General features: G+C 44.5%; 1 protein-coding gene across 6 annotated transcripts; it reads right to left on the bottom strand.

Moving 5' to 3' along the window:
* Positions 1–2,426: 2,426 nt before the first annotated feature.
* Positions 2,427–18,479, bottom strand: LOC306735987 (AP-2 complex subunit alpha-2-like; the record flags this gene model as incomplete). Of its 6 annotated transcripts, none has more annotated exons than XM_079217561.1 (23): positions 2,427–2,608; positions 2,692–2,826; positions 3,080–3,149; positions 4,231–4,347; positions 4,439–4,560; positions 4,708–4,799; positions 4,952–5,034; positions 5,676–5,809; positions 6,746–6,835; positions 7,118–7,294; positions 8,628–8,859; positions 9,382–9,479; positions 10,106–10,288; positions 10,369–10,506; positions 11,472–11,640; positions 11,921–12,071; positions 12,627–12,735; positions 12,827–12,928; positions 13,704–13,833; positions 14,630–14,823; positions 14,954–15,096; positions 16,062–16,130; positions 18,413–18,479. In XM_079217561.1, 23 exons carry the CDS (start codon positions 18,477–18,479, stop codon positions 2,531–2,533), a joined length of 2,883 nt encoding a protein of 960 aa, XP_079073687.1. In that variant the 3' UTR covers positions 2,427–2,530. The 6 variants fall into 6 exon arrangements, with proteins under 6 accessions (XP_079073687.1, XP_079073686.1, XP_079073689.1 ...); XM_079217560.1 differs by having other exon boundaries at positions 4,439–4,586; positions 4,731–4,799; XM_079217563.1 differs by having other exon boundaries at positions 7,130–7,294.

Below are 18,479 nucleotides of genomic sequence, written 5' to 3'. Positions count from 1 at the left end.
GTCATGGGGCCCAAATATCTGAAGTGTAGTTTAGCATCTCCTTGAGCTCTGCTTTGTGTCGGAGTCCAGCGGCGCTCTTGAGCGGAGCTGAACAATGAAAGTAGTGGCTTGTCTGTTGGGGGCCCCGTTGGGACCCTGGTATAAAGCTGTGCACCAAACCAGAACAGAAGTTTACGAGACAAAAAAAATAAAATGAAAACAAGACCCAGGTTATCAAAGACAGCGCTGCCTTCACACCTCGTCGTGTTTCCAGCAACCCAGCTAATCAAAGTTCAGTATTTGGTTTGTGCCGGCACTTTATGGTACTGGACCCACAACAGGCTGGAAAGTACATCAGTGCTTAGTATCAAGTGGTAATTTACAGCTATACTTTGTTGTATTTATCAAGATATGAAGTTTCACCCCTTTTGAAGTACATAAAAACAATGATTATTATGTCATACACTGGATATGGCCCCTTAGCCATTGCTGAGACACGGCGACATCAAAGTAAAGCTTCTTAAAGTACCCTTACTCGTATTCTAGCCATCCCTTCATCAATATTTAGGACAAAAGCTCTTTAAAGAGTAGTTTCACATTTTGGTACAGACCCTTGTTTGTTGTTAGAGAAGAGCATCAATAGCGCCGTTATCTGGTGAATATAAAGCTACAGCCAGGAGTCGTTAGCTTAGCATTAAGATAGTGTCGCCCAATCCGATTACATTTTTTTTCCTCCACGAACCTTTCTATGTTTCGTTTGTTGAATATGCACACACAAAAAAAAGCAGTGTAAAAGTGACAAGTTGCCGTTTCATGGGGTTTAGGGCTTCCTGGAGTCCTGCTGCCGCTGATAACCAACCCGGCGGTGGGACGGTTTTCTTGTTTGCCTTCGGACAGAGCCGGCCTCACGCAAAGCATCAAATACACAAATCATGGATTATGAGAAAAGTACATTTTATAAAACACAAAATACACCATACGTTATTGAAATGTAGAAATATTACCAGTTTGGCAGTGTTCTGTGAATAAATGCATTTAGGTAAAAGTATATATTTATATATGTATATATATATTGAAATGAAATATTACTCTTTACTATTTGAGGGTGCGGTAGATATTCTGGACCTCCACTGTGAGCCCTGGAGAACGGTCCGGTTGCGCCCGTCGTCGTTCTGCTCTTTGTTTTGACTTTTGTTGCGGTCGTCTTCAAATAACCCTTACAGATAGAAAGCGCAGCTAGCGGAGGGAGAGAGGGGGGGGCTCGTGCCCACAGACTGCATCCGGCCCATCGGACGACGGTCACAGATCTGTATCCGTTCGCTGCCTAGTGTTCTACATTGATTTTCTTTGCCGTTTTATCGCAGTGCCTGAATTCTGTGTGTAAACTTCGTGCACAGTGAAGCAAAAAAAAAAATCCCACCACCAAAAATCTTTGCATTCAAAAGGCTATTTTGTTGTTGTTGCAAAAACTAAAATACCACAATGCAAAGCGTAGCTTTTTCTCCTGAGATGACAGACGTGTCAAATTAGTGACATCATTAAGAATTAAAGATGATTTTGTCTAAATCTATCTGTACCGAAGCCCCGGGAGGGAAGTGAGGACCTTTTTTTCTTTCCGATCTAAAAAGTCTGATCTAAATTGTTTTCCGTAAACCTTCAAGTTCCGGTCGGTTCGTCTTTACTGAACGCTTTCATGTTTTCTTCCAAGTGAGTTTTAATATCTCCACGCACTCTGAACATACAGTGCGGATGCAAGTTATGCGACATAAAGTTCACTCGGAGGAAAACATGAACGCTTTGAGTCAGAACATGGACGTAGACTCACGTGACCAAAATGAGAATTACAAAAATCACTAGTAATGAAATAATTAGGGAATTTAGCGAGATCATCTTTTCAAGCACAGGAGAGAAAACTATTTAGATCAGACTTAGAAAATGGATCCCAGGATGTATTTTCTTTGCTTGCTCCATCCTCTTTTCCTCTCAGGGCTTCTGTAGCTCTACTTATGTGATTTTTGTTTTAACTATCAAGTGCAAAACGGTCAAGAAGTTGAGGAAAGCTTCCCAGTTCTGTGAATCATCTTCTTTTTTTTTTGTTAAACACAAAAATGTCATAGAAAGGCAAACTGAGATCACTGGCAATTAAGCTTACAAAGCTACGGAGATGTTCAACTAACTCAATCTCAATAATGCCTCCAAACAAACTCTTCAAAATGTCTGAACGAGAAAGGCAGCACCCGAGCAATAAAACACACCATTTCAAGAACTGTGGAGCGGCGGGACGCTGCAGAAAAGCAGTCGCAGCCTTTTTTCACCGTCCTCAACATCTTGGCTAAGGTGCTCAGTGTGTGTACACAAGGCAGGTTTAAAGCAGTGATATATTAGTAAAGCTATGTGCGGAAAATACATTTCACTTCATTTACATGTGGAGTTAGTCAAATAAAAAAAAAAAAAAGAAAAGAAAACGAATTTACACTGTACAATACATCAATTCTATCTAAAGAGAGACTCGGAGAGTGAAAGGTGTAGAAATACTGGTGCTGCGTTGAGTCTAAAACTGGTCAGAGAGGAGGTCACACAGTCGCTGAGACACAGACTCCCTGCTGGTCCGGAGGGTGAGACGGTACATCTGAATAGGAAACACACAGTTATGCAGCAACTATATGAAGGTTCAATACAATAATGAGTCTGTGTGTGTGTGTGTCTCTTTACCTCTGCTTGTCCGTTGGGCTCCAGTCTGAGGAGGCAGCCCACCTGAGTGCTCTTAGTGTGAATGACTCCGGATCCGACAAAGTTCGTGGGGTTGGGATCCACCCCGTCCAGCAGAGCGACGCCAAAACCTAAGATCTACGAAATAAGTCACAGAAGAGATATTTAAAAAGGGGGCCCTGCGTTGGTATCTTAAGTACTTCATCTTATCCGGTGTAAATCGGTAATGCCGGCAAAATAACACGAAAAATAAAATAATAACAGCGTCGCCATGTTTTTTTAGAAAAGCCGCTATAAATTCAGCTTTAGAAACCATCAAATTCTTTACGCAGATTTTCTCAATGAATGATGCTAAACAGTCCCCCGTATTAGAAGTGAGTTTTCTTTTTACCTTGGCATTGGTCACATCTGTGTCCATCGGGTGTCTGGCTTTGAAGATAGTCTGAACCTCTTGCTGAGGACTGAGAGAGAGAGAAGAGTCACTTATCTCCAGGAGGACAGGAAGAGGACATATAGAACAGAAGAAGATAGAAGAATAGAAGGTTCATATAGAACCACTGACGAACCACAGGATGCAACACATGCAGAAAAACAAGAAGCCCGCTCTCCGAGTGTGATGAACAATGTTAAGAAAAGGCGAGCGGAGAGACGGTGAGGTATTTTATCCACTTGGAACCAGAGCTGAAATAGAACTGGCTGTCTGAACCCTACAAGCGGTGCAGCTGATTTTCATTACTGATTTATCTGGAAAGGATCCGTTTGGTTAATCTTTCGTTCAGTCCAAAAAAATATGTAAAACCTCAGTTAGCAAAGTTCACTTTAAAAAAAGGGGCACGTATTCCTCTGACCTGTAGAGCTACTTATCCATCTAGATTGTTTTGGTGCGAGATTCGGCTGCAGAGATGTCTGCCGTCTCTCTAGTAGGATGGGACTAGATGGCACTCAAAATAATGATGTCTGAAAAACTCAACAGCAATGTCTTTTTCCAGAAATCATGACCTGGCAACTAAAATAATACACAGACCTTGTTGTGAGCAGTTTCAGGGAGGAGCTATTTTCTATCTTCCAAAACTACACCGGCAACCGCATTGAAGGAAGGAGGCGTGCAACGGTTTATGGACGAGAGGCTAGGTGAGCTAACCGATACGGCTAGCTCACCTAGCGCCACTGAGCTAGCTAGCGTTACAGCTCAGATGAGGAGGACGCCATTTATGTTTACATCTTGCGCTGTGATGAGCACACCAAAACAACCTAGATTGATAAAAAGCACTACAGGTAAGAGGACTAATGTGTATTTTTGATTTTGGGGTGAGCTGTCCCTTTAAGAACTGAACTTCCGATAGCAATGACATAACTAACTAAAGACCATTCAGCCATAAAAACACAAAATATAAAGTGACTTTCGGATCTCTGTCGATCCAATGATACGGATTGACATTTCAAACAACTAAAGCAATCGGCCTTTTTTTATTTTCTGACAGGGACGAACGCTGAGAGGAACCAGGAGACAGCGGTGCGTTGATAATGGACATTGAGCCTTACACTCCGAGCTGTTTCCAGCGCTGGAAGAAGTCTTCGGATGTCATCTCTGTGGGCTGGAAAAACTTGTTGAGCATCACAGGGAGCTTCACGGCAATGTTCTGAAGAGCTCCGCCGTATCTGTTTGCACACACGCGGTCAGAAATTAGCACATGGAACTGAACTAAAAGTAGAAAGAGGAAGATCTACAACAAAGTACGCATCCACCGACCTGAACTGAATGTCGAGCACCGGTGCGTCTGTGAAATCCGACACGCACTCGATGTTGAGAATCTGCTGGAGCTGAGCCCCGCCTTCTACCGTGGGGTCGACCGGCTTGGCGTGGATATTCAGCTGTGGAGACGGCACGGTCAAGGCTTCTACGGACACTTAAATGACACGAGCATGCATCTCACCCTACGAACAACAGCTTTCACTGTGGCTGGAAAGGGCCAGTGGAGTCTGGGACAAGAAGCCACCTGTGAGTGGTTAATCAAGGATATGAGTCTTGAGAGCGTCACTACTGGTGACCGATGAGGAGAAGCTGAGGAACTGGGTGGAGGTCTTGTTGCCAAAGAACACGTACATGCGACCTGTGGGACAGCAAGGAAACCATCTTTGAGAAACACTAATCCCATTCTGCATCAGAATATTTTCGTTTTCCAATGCTAGCCTGTCAGAAGCGGCGAGGTCTGAGGAGCTCAACACAACACATTGGAGACAAATACTGTTGAGAGCTGCTCACCCAGGTTCTGCCTGTACTCTGACTTCAGCCCAATCTGCAACAGCTGGTTCTCAAAGATAACGCCGTTGTTCTTACAAACGAACCTGGAATTCACAAGCACACAGTTACAAATGTACAACGAAGAAGTCGGGGAATTTGTCAGCGTATTACCCCACAGTCGATGGCGTTTTTCATCAAATATAAATGAAATAAAAAGGTGCCAGAGTGCATACAATAAAAGTATCCAAGTAGACTAATAGAGCTTATTTAACAAAAAGGACCAGAGGAGGATCCACCAGACCCCCTGACAGTTGTTTGAGCAAAAGTGGCCCCCAAGGCAAAGCAAGTTGAGCATCCCGAATTACCACCTTGCGGTTGTATGACCTCGTCAACCAAGTAACATCACTTCCATCCATTTTATCCGATCCTTTTTTTTTGTGAGATCACAGTGACCTTTGATCACCAAATTCTCATCAGTTCATGATGAGTACAAGTGGACGTTTGTTCCAAATTGGAAGAGATTTCCTCCAGAGGAGTATGTACAACCACAAAACCCATATGGCCTCGCGGAAACATAATTAAAGACACTATACTGTTCCACTTTGGAATGCAAGAGTAAAAGTCAGGATATCTCGGGCCTCTGCAGTTTGAATTTTGACCATTCTTTTATTGAATGTGTCTCTTGTGCGTCCTCCAGCTGTCACTGCTAATTTTCGGCAAACGAAGCTCACAGTGCGGTCCTCACCTGGAGAAGTTCTCCTCAGACACGTCTAGGGACGCAGGGCTGGAGCTGTCGGACAAGACGTCGACCAGCAGACTGGCTCCTGCTGAAGGGGTGGAGCTTAGATTGAGCAGGTCTGTGAAGGGGTGGGCGGAACCCTGGGAGAGAAACGTCAAAAGATATCCACGTTAACGCACAGTATGTACAGACGACATCTGAACAGCAGTGTATCGTTTTTTATATATTTATTATAATAATAATAAATAAATTGAATTTATAAGTGCTTTTCTTAGTACTCAAAGTCACTTTACACAACATTTACAATGTCCTAAATCCCATAACAATCTATTTAATTCCCTACTTTGACTTCAATGTTCAAATTTTACAAACTCAAGCTTGAATTTACTTTGTATAATGACACGACAGCTATTTGTTAGTGACGCCCTGCCAGCTTCTGTGAGGCGCTATTGGCTGAAGAACGGCATCATGTTTGTTGATTAGTGGTGGAACGCTTCTGAAAACGAGACCGGAAAGGTTTCCGGAGAAAAGACACAGAAAAAAGAAGAAGAAAAAAACTCTGGTGTGAACCGAATAACGGATTCGGAGAATCGTTACGCCATTGTATCATGTTGATACTTTCTCTAGATAGTTCGCCATCCACCGCAAATAAAAACAGTGTCACTTTAAAAACATTCAACGCTCTGCTGTTCAGTTTCTATTCCGCCGACACAAAAAGGTGGACGCTGGTTAACCCCAGCTTGCCGAAGACGGCGCCGACTTCCCCGTCTCTTCTCTTCTCGTGTTGCCTTGTGGAGATAAGGTGTGTTGGTGATGGCTAGAAGAAGAGTAATACCCTTTGCGGCGGGTAGTCCTGTGACCTCAGACCTCAGTTTGACTTTAATGCAGTGCAGCGCGTGCAGAAGAAAGTAAAATAAGATTTGCCAAAACCTTATAATTGTAAGCAGACTAAACCCAAACCTCTTCGGTGCTGGTTCGTGTAAACAAGAAAGAAGTGGAAGGAACATGGATGACAACAGTGGCTGCCTAATTATGTAACTCATCACACGCTGTGTCTTTTCTAGCTATCGGTGTACCATGGTCCCAGCAGAGAGCATGGTGGGACTAGAGGAGGCAGGGCGGGGTCTGTTGGTGGGGAGAAGGTCTGCCATCAGTGAAGGAGAAGACTGACGGAGAAAGAAAAGAAGAGAGAAGAAACAGAAAGAGGACAACGAGGACAGAGAGGGGGAGACAGGGAAGGAAGGCGAGAAGACAAGTAAAGGTGAAGAACAGGAGATGCTGAAAGGATATTACTTAAAGAATATTGTTTGTGTGAAGCAGGCTTGTTTTCAGGGTGCATGCACATTCAGAAATCCTTAAACGTGCTCAATTGTGTGAGAAACTGGTGACATTTATCTAGAGTTTTTTTTTCTCCCTGGATGGGTTTCCAAATAAATGTACAGCTCCACCGCGGGGTTTACCTTGTTCGTGCCTTCAGCGTTCTCGCTGTGCTCGACGTTGCCGTTGCCGTTCCACCGGGTGTCGTCGACGTCGGGCAGGTTGCTCGGGCCCTTCTTCCTCTTCAGCTTCGCCAGGATCGACGACTCTCTCTCTGGGAATGGGGGCATCTCTTCCAAGACCGTGGCCTGTGGAGAGAGAGGGGGAGACGATACTGTGAAGGCGGATCAGACGACCCCTCTACACTGAAACGTCTCCAATGGAGTTGTGCCTCTGAAGCCTCTTTCAGACCGCCTGTTCCAGGTGGGACCGTTATTCCATTACGCCGTTATACCGCCTGCAGTTCTGCCGAAAAAAGGTACGAACATGGAACGGGGGAGGGGAGGGATCGATGTCTGTTTAAAACGCCCAGCATGCTGGGACTAAGTGCACACACACACACACACACACACACACACACACACAGCAGGTCTTTGATTACAAAAAAAATGGGGCTGCTGAGAGAAAGCATCTCTACGAGAGAGCGTGGAATATGTTGCACATGTCGCATGCCAATGAATAAACAGTTGTCAATTCATCTCTTAATTTGAATACATAACATACAACGTGGGTGAAAAATTAATAAATAATGCTCCACAAGGCTGCCAATAGATCCCGCGATCAAGTCCAGCAATCGGAGCACCCTGAGCCAACAGGATGAGGCGAAACGTGTCCCCGCTGGTGGTTATTAAACTTTCCAGACCTGCCGATGCTTTGACCGGCATTTCCTCCTCCCAATCCCAACTTTATCGTGACCGACCACGATTGCTCCCTCCACCAGTCATGTACCGATCACATTTAAAATGGATGTGACGCATCTTCCTGTGTGATATAACGTCTCTGCTGTTTCTCCCTGAAGGTTTTAGTTAACATAGATTTCTTTCCTTTTTTAATCTCTAATGAGCTGAGGGATACCAATTAGGGTTCGGCGGTATGGCCAAAAATTCATATCACGGTATTTTGTAAGATTGTGGAGGTTTCAAGGTATATCACGGTATTTTTTTCTCCAAATAAACACATTAATTTATTGACGCCGAAAAGGGCTGTCACCGCCACCGTTATTCACTACTTGCTCGCAACTGGCCAGCAGCTGTTTTGATTAGTGCATAGGGAGCTAAACCTGGAGGGATTTAGGACCCAGGGGAATCCCTTGATACTAGTGGCGCATGCGCGGCCGTAACAGCTATTGTCATTCTTCGGCCAGCAGTAACATTTAATGTTTACAGTCACAGATACATGTACAGCGGTCTGAACTACTTACGTCTCACGGATAGAAATTGACTCATGGTGTGCAAGAAATGACTTATTATTATGACTTATGAGTTATTCCAATCAATGAGTTATTCCAATCAAAAAGTGGACAAACTTCAGGAAAGATATACCTGTTTTTTTTGTTGTTTTTTTAACCTCACCACTGTTTCTGCGAAAGCTTGAGCGTGTGCGAGACCTTCAAGTGTAATCAGTATTTCAATTACAACTCACCAATATGTCGGTGCTGGCGATGCAGCTGAGCCTCAGGTACTCGATGGCTCTCTGCTGGAGCTCCACGTCGGCGTTGCGGAGCTGGCTGTCGGAGCGCAGGACCTCTTGGATCGTGGTCTTCACTTCGGGAAACAAGTTGATGAACTTGATGTAGGCCGACAGCAGCAGCGCCCGAGTCGGCACAGAGCACAGGTGGAACTTGGAGTGGAGGAGGTCGAACTGGACCAGAGGGCTGAATGGGAGAAGACACGAAACGGTGAAACCTCCGGACATTCAGACTCAGCGCTGGACACGGAATGAAGCGAGCATTGCTCTGGTACATCAAGCTTCTTCTACTCGGTTCTGTGTGGTAAACACGGCGCCATATTTGGTTGGAAGACAGCATATTGGCGTCAGTAGCATTTCTTTAAAAAGGTTTAGTTCACCTAAATTGTAAAAAAGACATTTTCTAGCCAGTATCTAGCTATGCAGATAGTTTTGCTTCACAAAAACTACTTCGTACGGAGGAAGTAGTCCTGGTGAAAACTTTGACAGTGATCACATTGCTGTGGAATTGCTTAATGCTTTGAGGACAGAAAACTAAACTCTCTTCAGATATCTCAAAACCTGGTAAAACAAAACCATCTACATGGCTCAACACCTCTTGAAGTGAGAGAGAAAATAGTTTTTTGTAGATTGGTTGAACCAAGCCCAGAGCTGTAGCATCAACTCAGGCAAAATAATATGATTTTCTTGAAGGGTGGATTCTGTTTACCTGGAGCGCGAGTCACCCGCAATAAGGTTACCAAACTCTCCCAGGATGTAACCTCCCACCTTCAGCAGGTTCTCGTGGCAGGCGGGAGACTGCAGCGCCTACGAGTGTGCACACAGAAGGACGACGTTAGGAATGTACACGGCTACCTCACTGCAAGTATGGTTAAGAATGGAAGTGGTGAAGACCAGCCAGCCAACATTGTCCTTGCGGAGCACACATAATCCAGCAACCGGGATACAACCCTCACTTGCTTCCCAATGGCAAGGCTCCAGAAAAAGATGCATCCCAGCTTGACTTCGATGGCTTCCAGTAATATTTTTTAATGACTTATTCGTTTTTCGTGAGGGTCAACTGTTATTTAACAGAGGCAACATGGGGCGCTTGTGGCAGCTGGAGCATCCAGAGCAAACAAAGGCTGGAAAAAAGGCACAATTTAGCAGATACCTACCCATAAAAAAAATAAAATAAAAAACAGACATTCATAGTTCCTGTACTATAAAACGAGTTAGTCTGAACAACCGGGAGAAGGACAAAAAAAAAAAAAAAAAAAAAAGAGAGAAGAGAGGGATGACTGCCTTATGTGACTGAACCCTTATATGTCATACATGGCTTGTTGTAGGCAAATCCCACATTTTGTTCTCTTGGCGCCCGCAAGTTAGCTAAGAAAAGTGGCCTTTCAACACCGAGGAGCCAGACGGCGAGCAAACAAATCCGTAGTCTTCACCTCAAAGACGGTCTTGGCCGCGTAGCCCTGGACCTCGTCTCGGTTTATGACGATCTGGATGACGCGGTACCACACCTCCTCGCTGACGTAGTCGCCGGCCATGCGGATGAGGTTGAGAATGGTGTCCACGTACCAGGTGTAGTCCACGGCGTACTTCTCTGCCAGGATCGCCACCTTGAGCACCTGCGGGGCAAAAAGCAACCGTCTGAGGGCGGGGGCCGCGCGCAGAGGGGGGCCGAAAGGTGCACAGGCCGGGGACCCACTATCTCCTCTCGGATCGAGTAGTCGGCGTTCTCCAGGTAGCTCAGCATCTCCGCCACGATCTGCTTGGCGTTGCTGCGGTCGCACATGGCATAGAGCAGGTCCACGGCCCGCTGGCGAACGCTCACGTCTCGCTCCGTCTGGACGGGGAAGAACAAACGGGAACAGAACGTGTTAAAAAACGTCTCCTCAGCTGCAGCTTCTTAAACGCCACTGTGGCCAATCGATCTGACCAAATTGCTAAATTAAATCCAGGCTGTTGGAAATTGGGGTAAATCATGTCTTTAAGTATTCCACGATTGAAATGAACGGAAACTGTGCCTTTTGTGTGAGAGTGAGCTGGTGGTTGACGCACACACACTTCTGCTGAGTCATACATCTACAGTAGCAATGATACATCTGTGTAAAGAAAGTGCATTTAGGTCCCGTGGAGATGTAATTGATCAGCTTGGTCGTAAGGTTAAAGAGAATGCCTGGAAACGTTTACAAAAACAAAAAGGCTTGAGTAAGCTTCGTGTCACAGACAACCACATTGTAGATTATGTTGAATTATCATAAATACTTATAAATTGACCAACAACTATACAAGCGATGACTCATTTTATTTGAAACTGTGACGGCAGAGTGATCTGGGAACATTCATTTGAACATGGAAAACCGCTGATTCAACTTCTAGGGTTGAAACAGTGGAAGATTTTCACGGTAGGATAACCATCTCGGAAAATGTCCTAATTTCACGGAAAATTATATTACACTATTATTATTATTATTATTATCATCAGCTACAATGACCCTTAATGGAATAAGAACAGAGTTATAATGAACAGAATTAAAGAATGATAGGGACCTCGATGAAACAACTTCCTGTTGTAGGTCGGTAGGCGCTTTTCTCCAACTTCTCTTTGACACCATTTCAGTACTAAAAAGGATTTATGAATCCTTCATAGAGCAAACAAATCTAATCAATAACTTGTTTTTAGAGAAAACTATCAGTTAGGTGATCATACATAACCACAGAAAGGGTGCAGAACAATCCCAGCGTCACTTTTGAGACTCCCTTACTGATCAGACCCATCAAAAGGTCACAGCTGAGGGGAGGACTCACCTTCAGAGCGTTGATCACGGTGTCTATGTGCGTCTTCACCGCCTCGTGGGAGAACTCAGAGCTGGCCAGCGTGCACATGCTCTCCAAAGCCAAATAACGGAGATTGGTCTCCCTGTGCTGCAGGAACTGGCCCAGCTGGTTGCAGGCTCGTACCAGCAGGGTGGGCTCGCTGCAACAGACCAGACACAGAAGGCCCACATTTCAAATTCCCAAACAAAAAAACAACGCTATGCGACACTGGATTGTGAGCTAATGGCGGCTGGAGAAGTCTAAAAGGTAAAAGTTAGTGTTCTGTTCTTGGCGTTTTTATTGCAACGTTACAGTCTTGACAACTAACCACAAACGCAACATGTCGGTTGCAAACACCGTTTGCTTAAAGTCCAATGGGGGAAATTAAGCATGAATCAGAATTTCCTGCTTTTCTTTTTCCTGTCGAGAACATGGCCTACCTGTCGTGGTGGATGATGAGGGCGATGGCTTCAAACAGAACGGCGTTCTTCGCGTTGGAGTGCTGGACCTTCTTGGACTTGGGCGGCTCCTGGGCTTTGTTGAGGATGGTCTCCAGACACTCCGTCAGACGGCTTCGCAGCGCCGCATCCTCTGCAGCGACAAGAATATACTCAGTGTTATCGCGTCCACAAATGTAATGGCACATTACACAGAGAGACAATACAGACTTCAATGCCCATGCTGCTGGTTTTCTGCTGGGTGTCTGACTAAACTCTTCATTATTCTAAAGAATGAGATAAACTGATATGTTATCTCACTGCATTAGTATTTGTATTCCCCATTTTACTTTTCTATTCTGGCGCCATCTAGTGTCAGAGATCACCTCATGCGACGAGCATTGCCAGCACCGTTTACGGGGCAAGTTAGGTTCCCTTTCTGAGAGAGCGAGACAAGCAGATCATCATCAACCTCACGTCTGTGTAAAATACAAAGAGGAAGTTGTATTTGGTCTAGCTTAAAGTAGGGGTACATATAGTGGCAAAAAAAGATATACGCTGCCAACACAATGTTCAACTGTTATTTCCAATAAAAAGACACAAATTGTAATTGTAAGCTCAGGATGAATATTATGAGTCTCTATTGGAGGATTTCTGGGAAACAATGTTATTCAAACTGTAAATGTGCACAGACAGGACTGCACCATACCGGGTGGAGTGTAGCACTGCAGCAGGCGCAGCAATTTGACGGACAACCACGGCGCGGCAACAAAGTAGTACGTGTAGTCCTGGAGGTCGATGGACGCCGAGGTCACGATCTGGACAAGCAGAAGCAAGAGAACGCATCAGTGCATCGACGGAATCTGATTATTTGAAGATCCCCATGTGACGTTACAGAAAGACACCCACCCTGCTGAGCCTGGCCACCGCCAGTGAGATGGAGGTTTTGAAGTCCTCTGGACTCTTCTGGGCTAGAGTGGTAATGAGGCTGGCGGCCGCGGTCACCACTCCCTGACAACAGACAAAGATTACAGACACATGACTCCGTAACCTGGGGAACTGTTTCAAGTTCACAGCTATTAGAGTGTCAGATGAAAACAAACAGCACTACATACTAATTCTATACAGTATGTAGTACATACTAATCCTCATAGTGTACCGTTATTAGCAGTTAGTACAACTTCAAACAGGAAATGATAGAGCGTGCAACGTTTTTTTCCAGCTGTGAGCAACTACGTGCATGTGTGCAGCTACAGCACACCCACAAAACATATTAAGTGTGCATACTGTCTGATTTGAGTGTGCTTTATTTTGTCGCTCTGTAACGGCTCACGAATTCGCCGCAGTCCGGTGCACGCAGGTAATTCACGGCATGTAGACTGATGGATATAATGAGTAACCAAAGTTTACGAGCTGAGGTGTGTGTGCTGATGCTAGCGCAACAAGCTTGATTGGCGTGAGAGTCGGTAACAAACGGCAGAGCCGGAAGACTTATGTAGAAGACGAGGACAGTGAGTGTCGGCGCAGTGATTTTAAGATTTGTAGCCTTTTGGGAGTATTCGAAATGTTCCTTATTTTTCATAATGAAAAAGTTTAAGTGGGCAAAATGATACCTCCCTTTGTCTCACTACTGTCTGTGGAAATTTTTTTTTAAAAGAACCGTATCCTTATGAAACTTTATTTTCACCGAACTCGCACCATGACCCCTATGACCCCAGTATGAACCGAACCGTGACCTCTGTGTACTTCCACACCCCAGCAAACACAGGTATGTGTATAGTCTCACCAGGTGCTGATCATTGAGCAGATGGACCACTCGTGCCGTCCATTCCCCCATGGGGACGAGGTCAGGTGACGTCCTGTTGAGTCGTAGCAGACACAGCGCCGCACTCTGCTTCACGCTGTCCATCGTGTCCCTGATGTGAGGGGCAAGCACAAGACGACTTGATTCATCACAACCCGATACGAATGGTCACTGTCGTAATGAAGAGTTATCATCCTTAACATTTCAGTCCTGTACTCTTAATCACATCGAGAGTCCGGACGAGTCCAAAGCGGTTTAAACAGCGAGGCTTAAGCGAAGATGTGTGTGTTTGGGAAGCCATGAGCATGTGGCCGGATAAAAGACACTCGGGTTATATTTTTTATATATATATATATATATATTAATTTGATATAGGTTTGCTGTTGTTAAACGCGGCCCCCATTCACTGCAACTCAAGACTGTCCTCCATTCTTGATTCTCCATAAGGCGTAAGCAAAGTTTTGTTCAAGAATTCAAAATAACACATGGCGAGTAACTGATATTCAAATCATCGAGATTTAAATGGCATCGCTTACAATGAAAACCGCTTCATAAGAGGCCATTACAGAATGGAAATACAGTGGGGGAGCAGAAGTAATGCTGACATTAAAAACTGAAATTAGAACTTAAAGTGATAGTTTGGATGTTTTTTTTAAGTGAGTTTGTATACGGTACTTATCCACAGTTAGTGTTTTACAGACTGTCTACGTTGACTTTGGTGAATCTGAACTCTTTCAAAACACCAAATTTAACCTTTCAGTTAGTATTATTCCATCAAAACGTGCCACGATGGGTCCATGAATGCCGTTTTAATTATTAATTTAGTCAGACGTTATTTGTTTTCAGTCCAAACTTCTGAGATGTCAAAACCAGTTGAAATGTCGCTGCATTAATGTGGGAGTACAAACCCTGCCACCAAGATGCTGGGGATTTGAGACGCAAAAGCCTCGGCCATTTCTCTGCTGCCCACATTAGCAATGCAGTGCAGGGCCAAGTTCATGAAGGTCGGGTTGCGGCTGGTGAGGTCATTCTTGATGCCGTTGTTGATCAGACGGATCAGGTCGCTGTTTGAGTTCACCAGCACGGAGATGAACAGGTAACCCTAGAAAGCAGGACATGGATTCAGAGCGCAATTCCACCGTACACAGGAGAAACAATATTTTTTTTATACTGGTTACTAGTTATTATGCACGATAACTTCAGAGACTGGATGAACATGAAGACGAACTTACGATTTGTTTCTCCGTGTACTTGTTGGAGCTGAGGAGGTTGACGGCCTCCATGTGTCCGAAGTCGATGTCATGGCCCAGAAGGAAGATAAAGAGCAGCTTGCAGACATACTTTTTTTTACTGTAGCCGTCTAGAGCCTTGTCTCCTATTCACACAGCCGCAAATACACACGCACAGAAAAGTATGGATATGAACGTCTTCATGAAGTTAAAAACACAGGGATTTATCAGTACAGTGGCCATTCAGTTTTTAAACGCCAAACCATTGAGTAATGGAAGAAAAGAAGAAACTTGGAAATAATTTTTATGGTCAAATAATCAATTTGTGAATGAACACAGGCCAGAACGAGTGTGCACTATGAGGCATGAGGAGGCAGCTTCATTACGGAGCAAACTAATTATAGGCAGCGTGGAACAGGTGGCATGAGAACCACCAACAGAACGTTAATGCAGACATAAACGCTGAGGTGCGGGAACTTAGAAAAATGCAGAGACAGCGAAAGCCATAAAAAAAATGGAAATAAAGAAAAAAAAATTACGCAACAAGAAAAAGGGGCAAAAGACACAAGGCTCTACTCATTTTGTAATTTTTTTTGTGCCTGCTCGTCTTGACCGGAAAATCACCTTGTCATTACTTATGTCAAATTATTATATCAATAACAACAATCTCTTGCAATTAGCAAGAGATTAAAATTTGTTGTGTTTCCCGTTGACGTATAGATAAGAGTGCAATGTTCTTGTCCCATTGTGCCACGTTGTGAGTTGAGTTCAAAGTAAATTTAAAAACACTGTTATGATCGACTGACCGAGATCATAGAATACAGTGTGATAACAAAACGATGGACAGCTGATGCAACTGACACACGTCATTAGTCGACGTCACTTTATCGCTTTAAAAACAGCTTCGCGTCCGCCCTCCTCCCTCGTCTCCCGTATTTTGTGGGAGGGAATGGTATCATGCAAGGCGACAGTTCTTATTCCAATCAACAACAAAGGAAATTAAATTAAAATAACTGCAAATTATTCTACAAATCAGTCTTTGGATGGAAGGTGAACCGGACGCCATCATGTACACTGGTTGGAGCTGGTTGTGTCAGAATTGTTCACTTACCTTTAAATTTGGAGCGGATATTGGCCAGTTCTTTGTTTATCCTCTTAATCTCGGCCTCTTTACTTTTACCTGCAAACAGATAAAGACATTTGGGTTGCTACGTCGCGCTGCGATCACCCATCTGAATATCAAACTTATTCCCCGTTTTCACTGCTTCGCTTCTTTTTGTCGAGCTGAGAGAAATAAACTCTATTTGCCGTGTGTCGTCACAACAAAAGAATGTGTAACTCAAGACAATGTTATCGCAACTTTGGGTGGTTTTGTAGAGTGCCGCAGGAATGAGTTCCTAAACTTTGAAATGAGTCTTTTTTTTTTCCAGTTCCGGTTCCCTGATCTGGAGTTTTTTTTAAAGGTTAGAAGTAAGATCTGTGGTAAACACAAGCAATCATAACAACTTGTTCTGAGACGTAAAATATGACAGTAAATACCCCTCATGAATTTTTGAAGTCTCTAAGAAAAGGCGAACGTTAACAAGTGATCAGAGGATACTACTGAACCAATGGAAACGTTCCTTTGGCTTTTTGCCGAGGGAACCGGGGAAATGCAGACTTCCTGGTTACCTCCCCCAAAAATCCTGCAGCACTTTATAAAGTGGAGCCCCATGTAAACAGACATGTAAGCTAAACTCAGTGGCCACTTTATTAGGCACACCTTTAGAGCGCTGGATATGTAGAACCCCTGTTTTCTCCGAGAACAGCACAAATTCTTGGTGTCATGTATTCAACCAAGGGGGCCGAAAACATCCCTCGAGAGGTTGTGGTCCATGTTGACGGGATTTCATTGTACAGTTAGTCATTTGCTCCAAAGAAAAATATATATATATTCTGCACCTCGCAATTACGAGATCAGTATCTTATTACTATGAGAACCGTATGAGAGAATCTTCTCAGAAAAAAGGATCTCCGATCACGAATGCAGAGGTGTGGGACCTGAGGTCGTGGGTTGTTGTGGCAGCAGGGACGTTCAGGAAATGGAAAGATGTGTTTTGTTGTTGAGGAAATGGATTGCGCCGAGTGTCAGATAGAGCTTATCTTCTGTGACAGTGCACCAACCTCCTCTGCACGGATGCTGCATCAGCATTAAGTGGTGGTAAACACTTATGGGTGGCAAGGCTGTCGCCATTGCAAAGCTATGGAAACAGTTTGGGTCCCAAGGGTGCGTGCCGATGGCTGCTGACGGGACACACTTAAAAAACATGCAAAACTTCTGCTCATAACTAAAATGTAGAAGCCGGCACTGGTCACCGACAAGACAAAAAGCAGATCAGTGCAGCCCTGATCTTTGTGTCGGGACTAGAAATCCCCAAAAAAAACATGCCGCCTGAGCAACGGACGGAAATATGTCATTCACATAAATCAAACGACATCCACATCTTCTGAAACCTCAAACCACAGAAGCAATAAAAGGCAAATCGAATCCGAGGAAGTCATCTCTATCTGTCGTAATGGATGGGGATTACTTTTCGCATTGTCCCTAAATCTTTTTATTTTTCCCTGTCTCTCACAATTATCAAGTAAACATGTCATCATTACAAAAAGTTATTATAAAGCCATACAGATCCAAGCTATTTCTAGAATAACTGTTTAAAAACAATAACAAGACTATACATTAGAATTATGGGACGTTTAATGTAACTATATTATTTAACTATTATCTACTGTGAGCACCACATGTCTGTGAATAATTCTTTATAATGCTTGGTGAACAAGGGGCACGTATTTGGCAACAGTCCCGCCCCCTCTAGAAACACACACTATTGTGTTGATATTAGTGTGTGACTTGACCCTTTAGGTCTCCGGCTGGACGCCTAAACCGACGTTTGAGCCCTACTAGCTGGGCGGGTTTGTAAAGCCCACCGCGGAGGTTAATCGTTAAAAGATGTGTACGTCCTCCTTGACGCTAACGTCACCTGAACTATTCCTAAGCTAGCTAATCTGTCAGTTGACAAAAAATGTAATAAATTAAATGGTGCAAAAGGCTTTTCCGCTCACGTTGAAGCCCTCGCAGGAACATATTAGTAAACTACCACTGACTTAATATGAATGGCAGTTTATGTGCATTATCTGCGGCTAGCCGCGCGGTCCACGCCCTTCTACGTGACGTTAGCAACTGGAAGCTAGCGGCTAGCGGCTAGCTGCAGCTAGCTGGCCCGCCGAGTGGTTGTCCAAACCCCACTCCGGTAAATTAAACCCGCCTTTGCGGGTACCGTGGCGACGGGACGCCGCTTTCCCTCCCTCCCCGGTGGTGTTCCGGTAAACCGCCGGTCACGTCGCTAATCCCTTCTTTGCGCCAGCTAGCTTCGTGGCTAGCCTAAGCGAGAGCGGTCCGTGAAGGTGATAAACACAACTTACAGTTCCTGATGTCAGAGATGAACACGGCCAGGCCACGCATCCCGTCTCCTTTAGAAACCGCAGGCAT

Source organism: Taurulus bubalis, assembly GCF_910589615.1.
Source record: "Taurulus bubalis genome assembly, chromosome: 4".
NCBI classification, from domain to species: domain Eukaryota; kingdom Metazoa; phylum Chordata; class Actinopteri; order Perciformes; family Cottidae; genus Taurulus; species Taurulus bubalis.
This window is presented reverse-complemented; position numbering and strand designations above follow the sequence as displayed.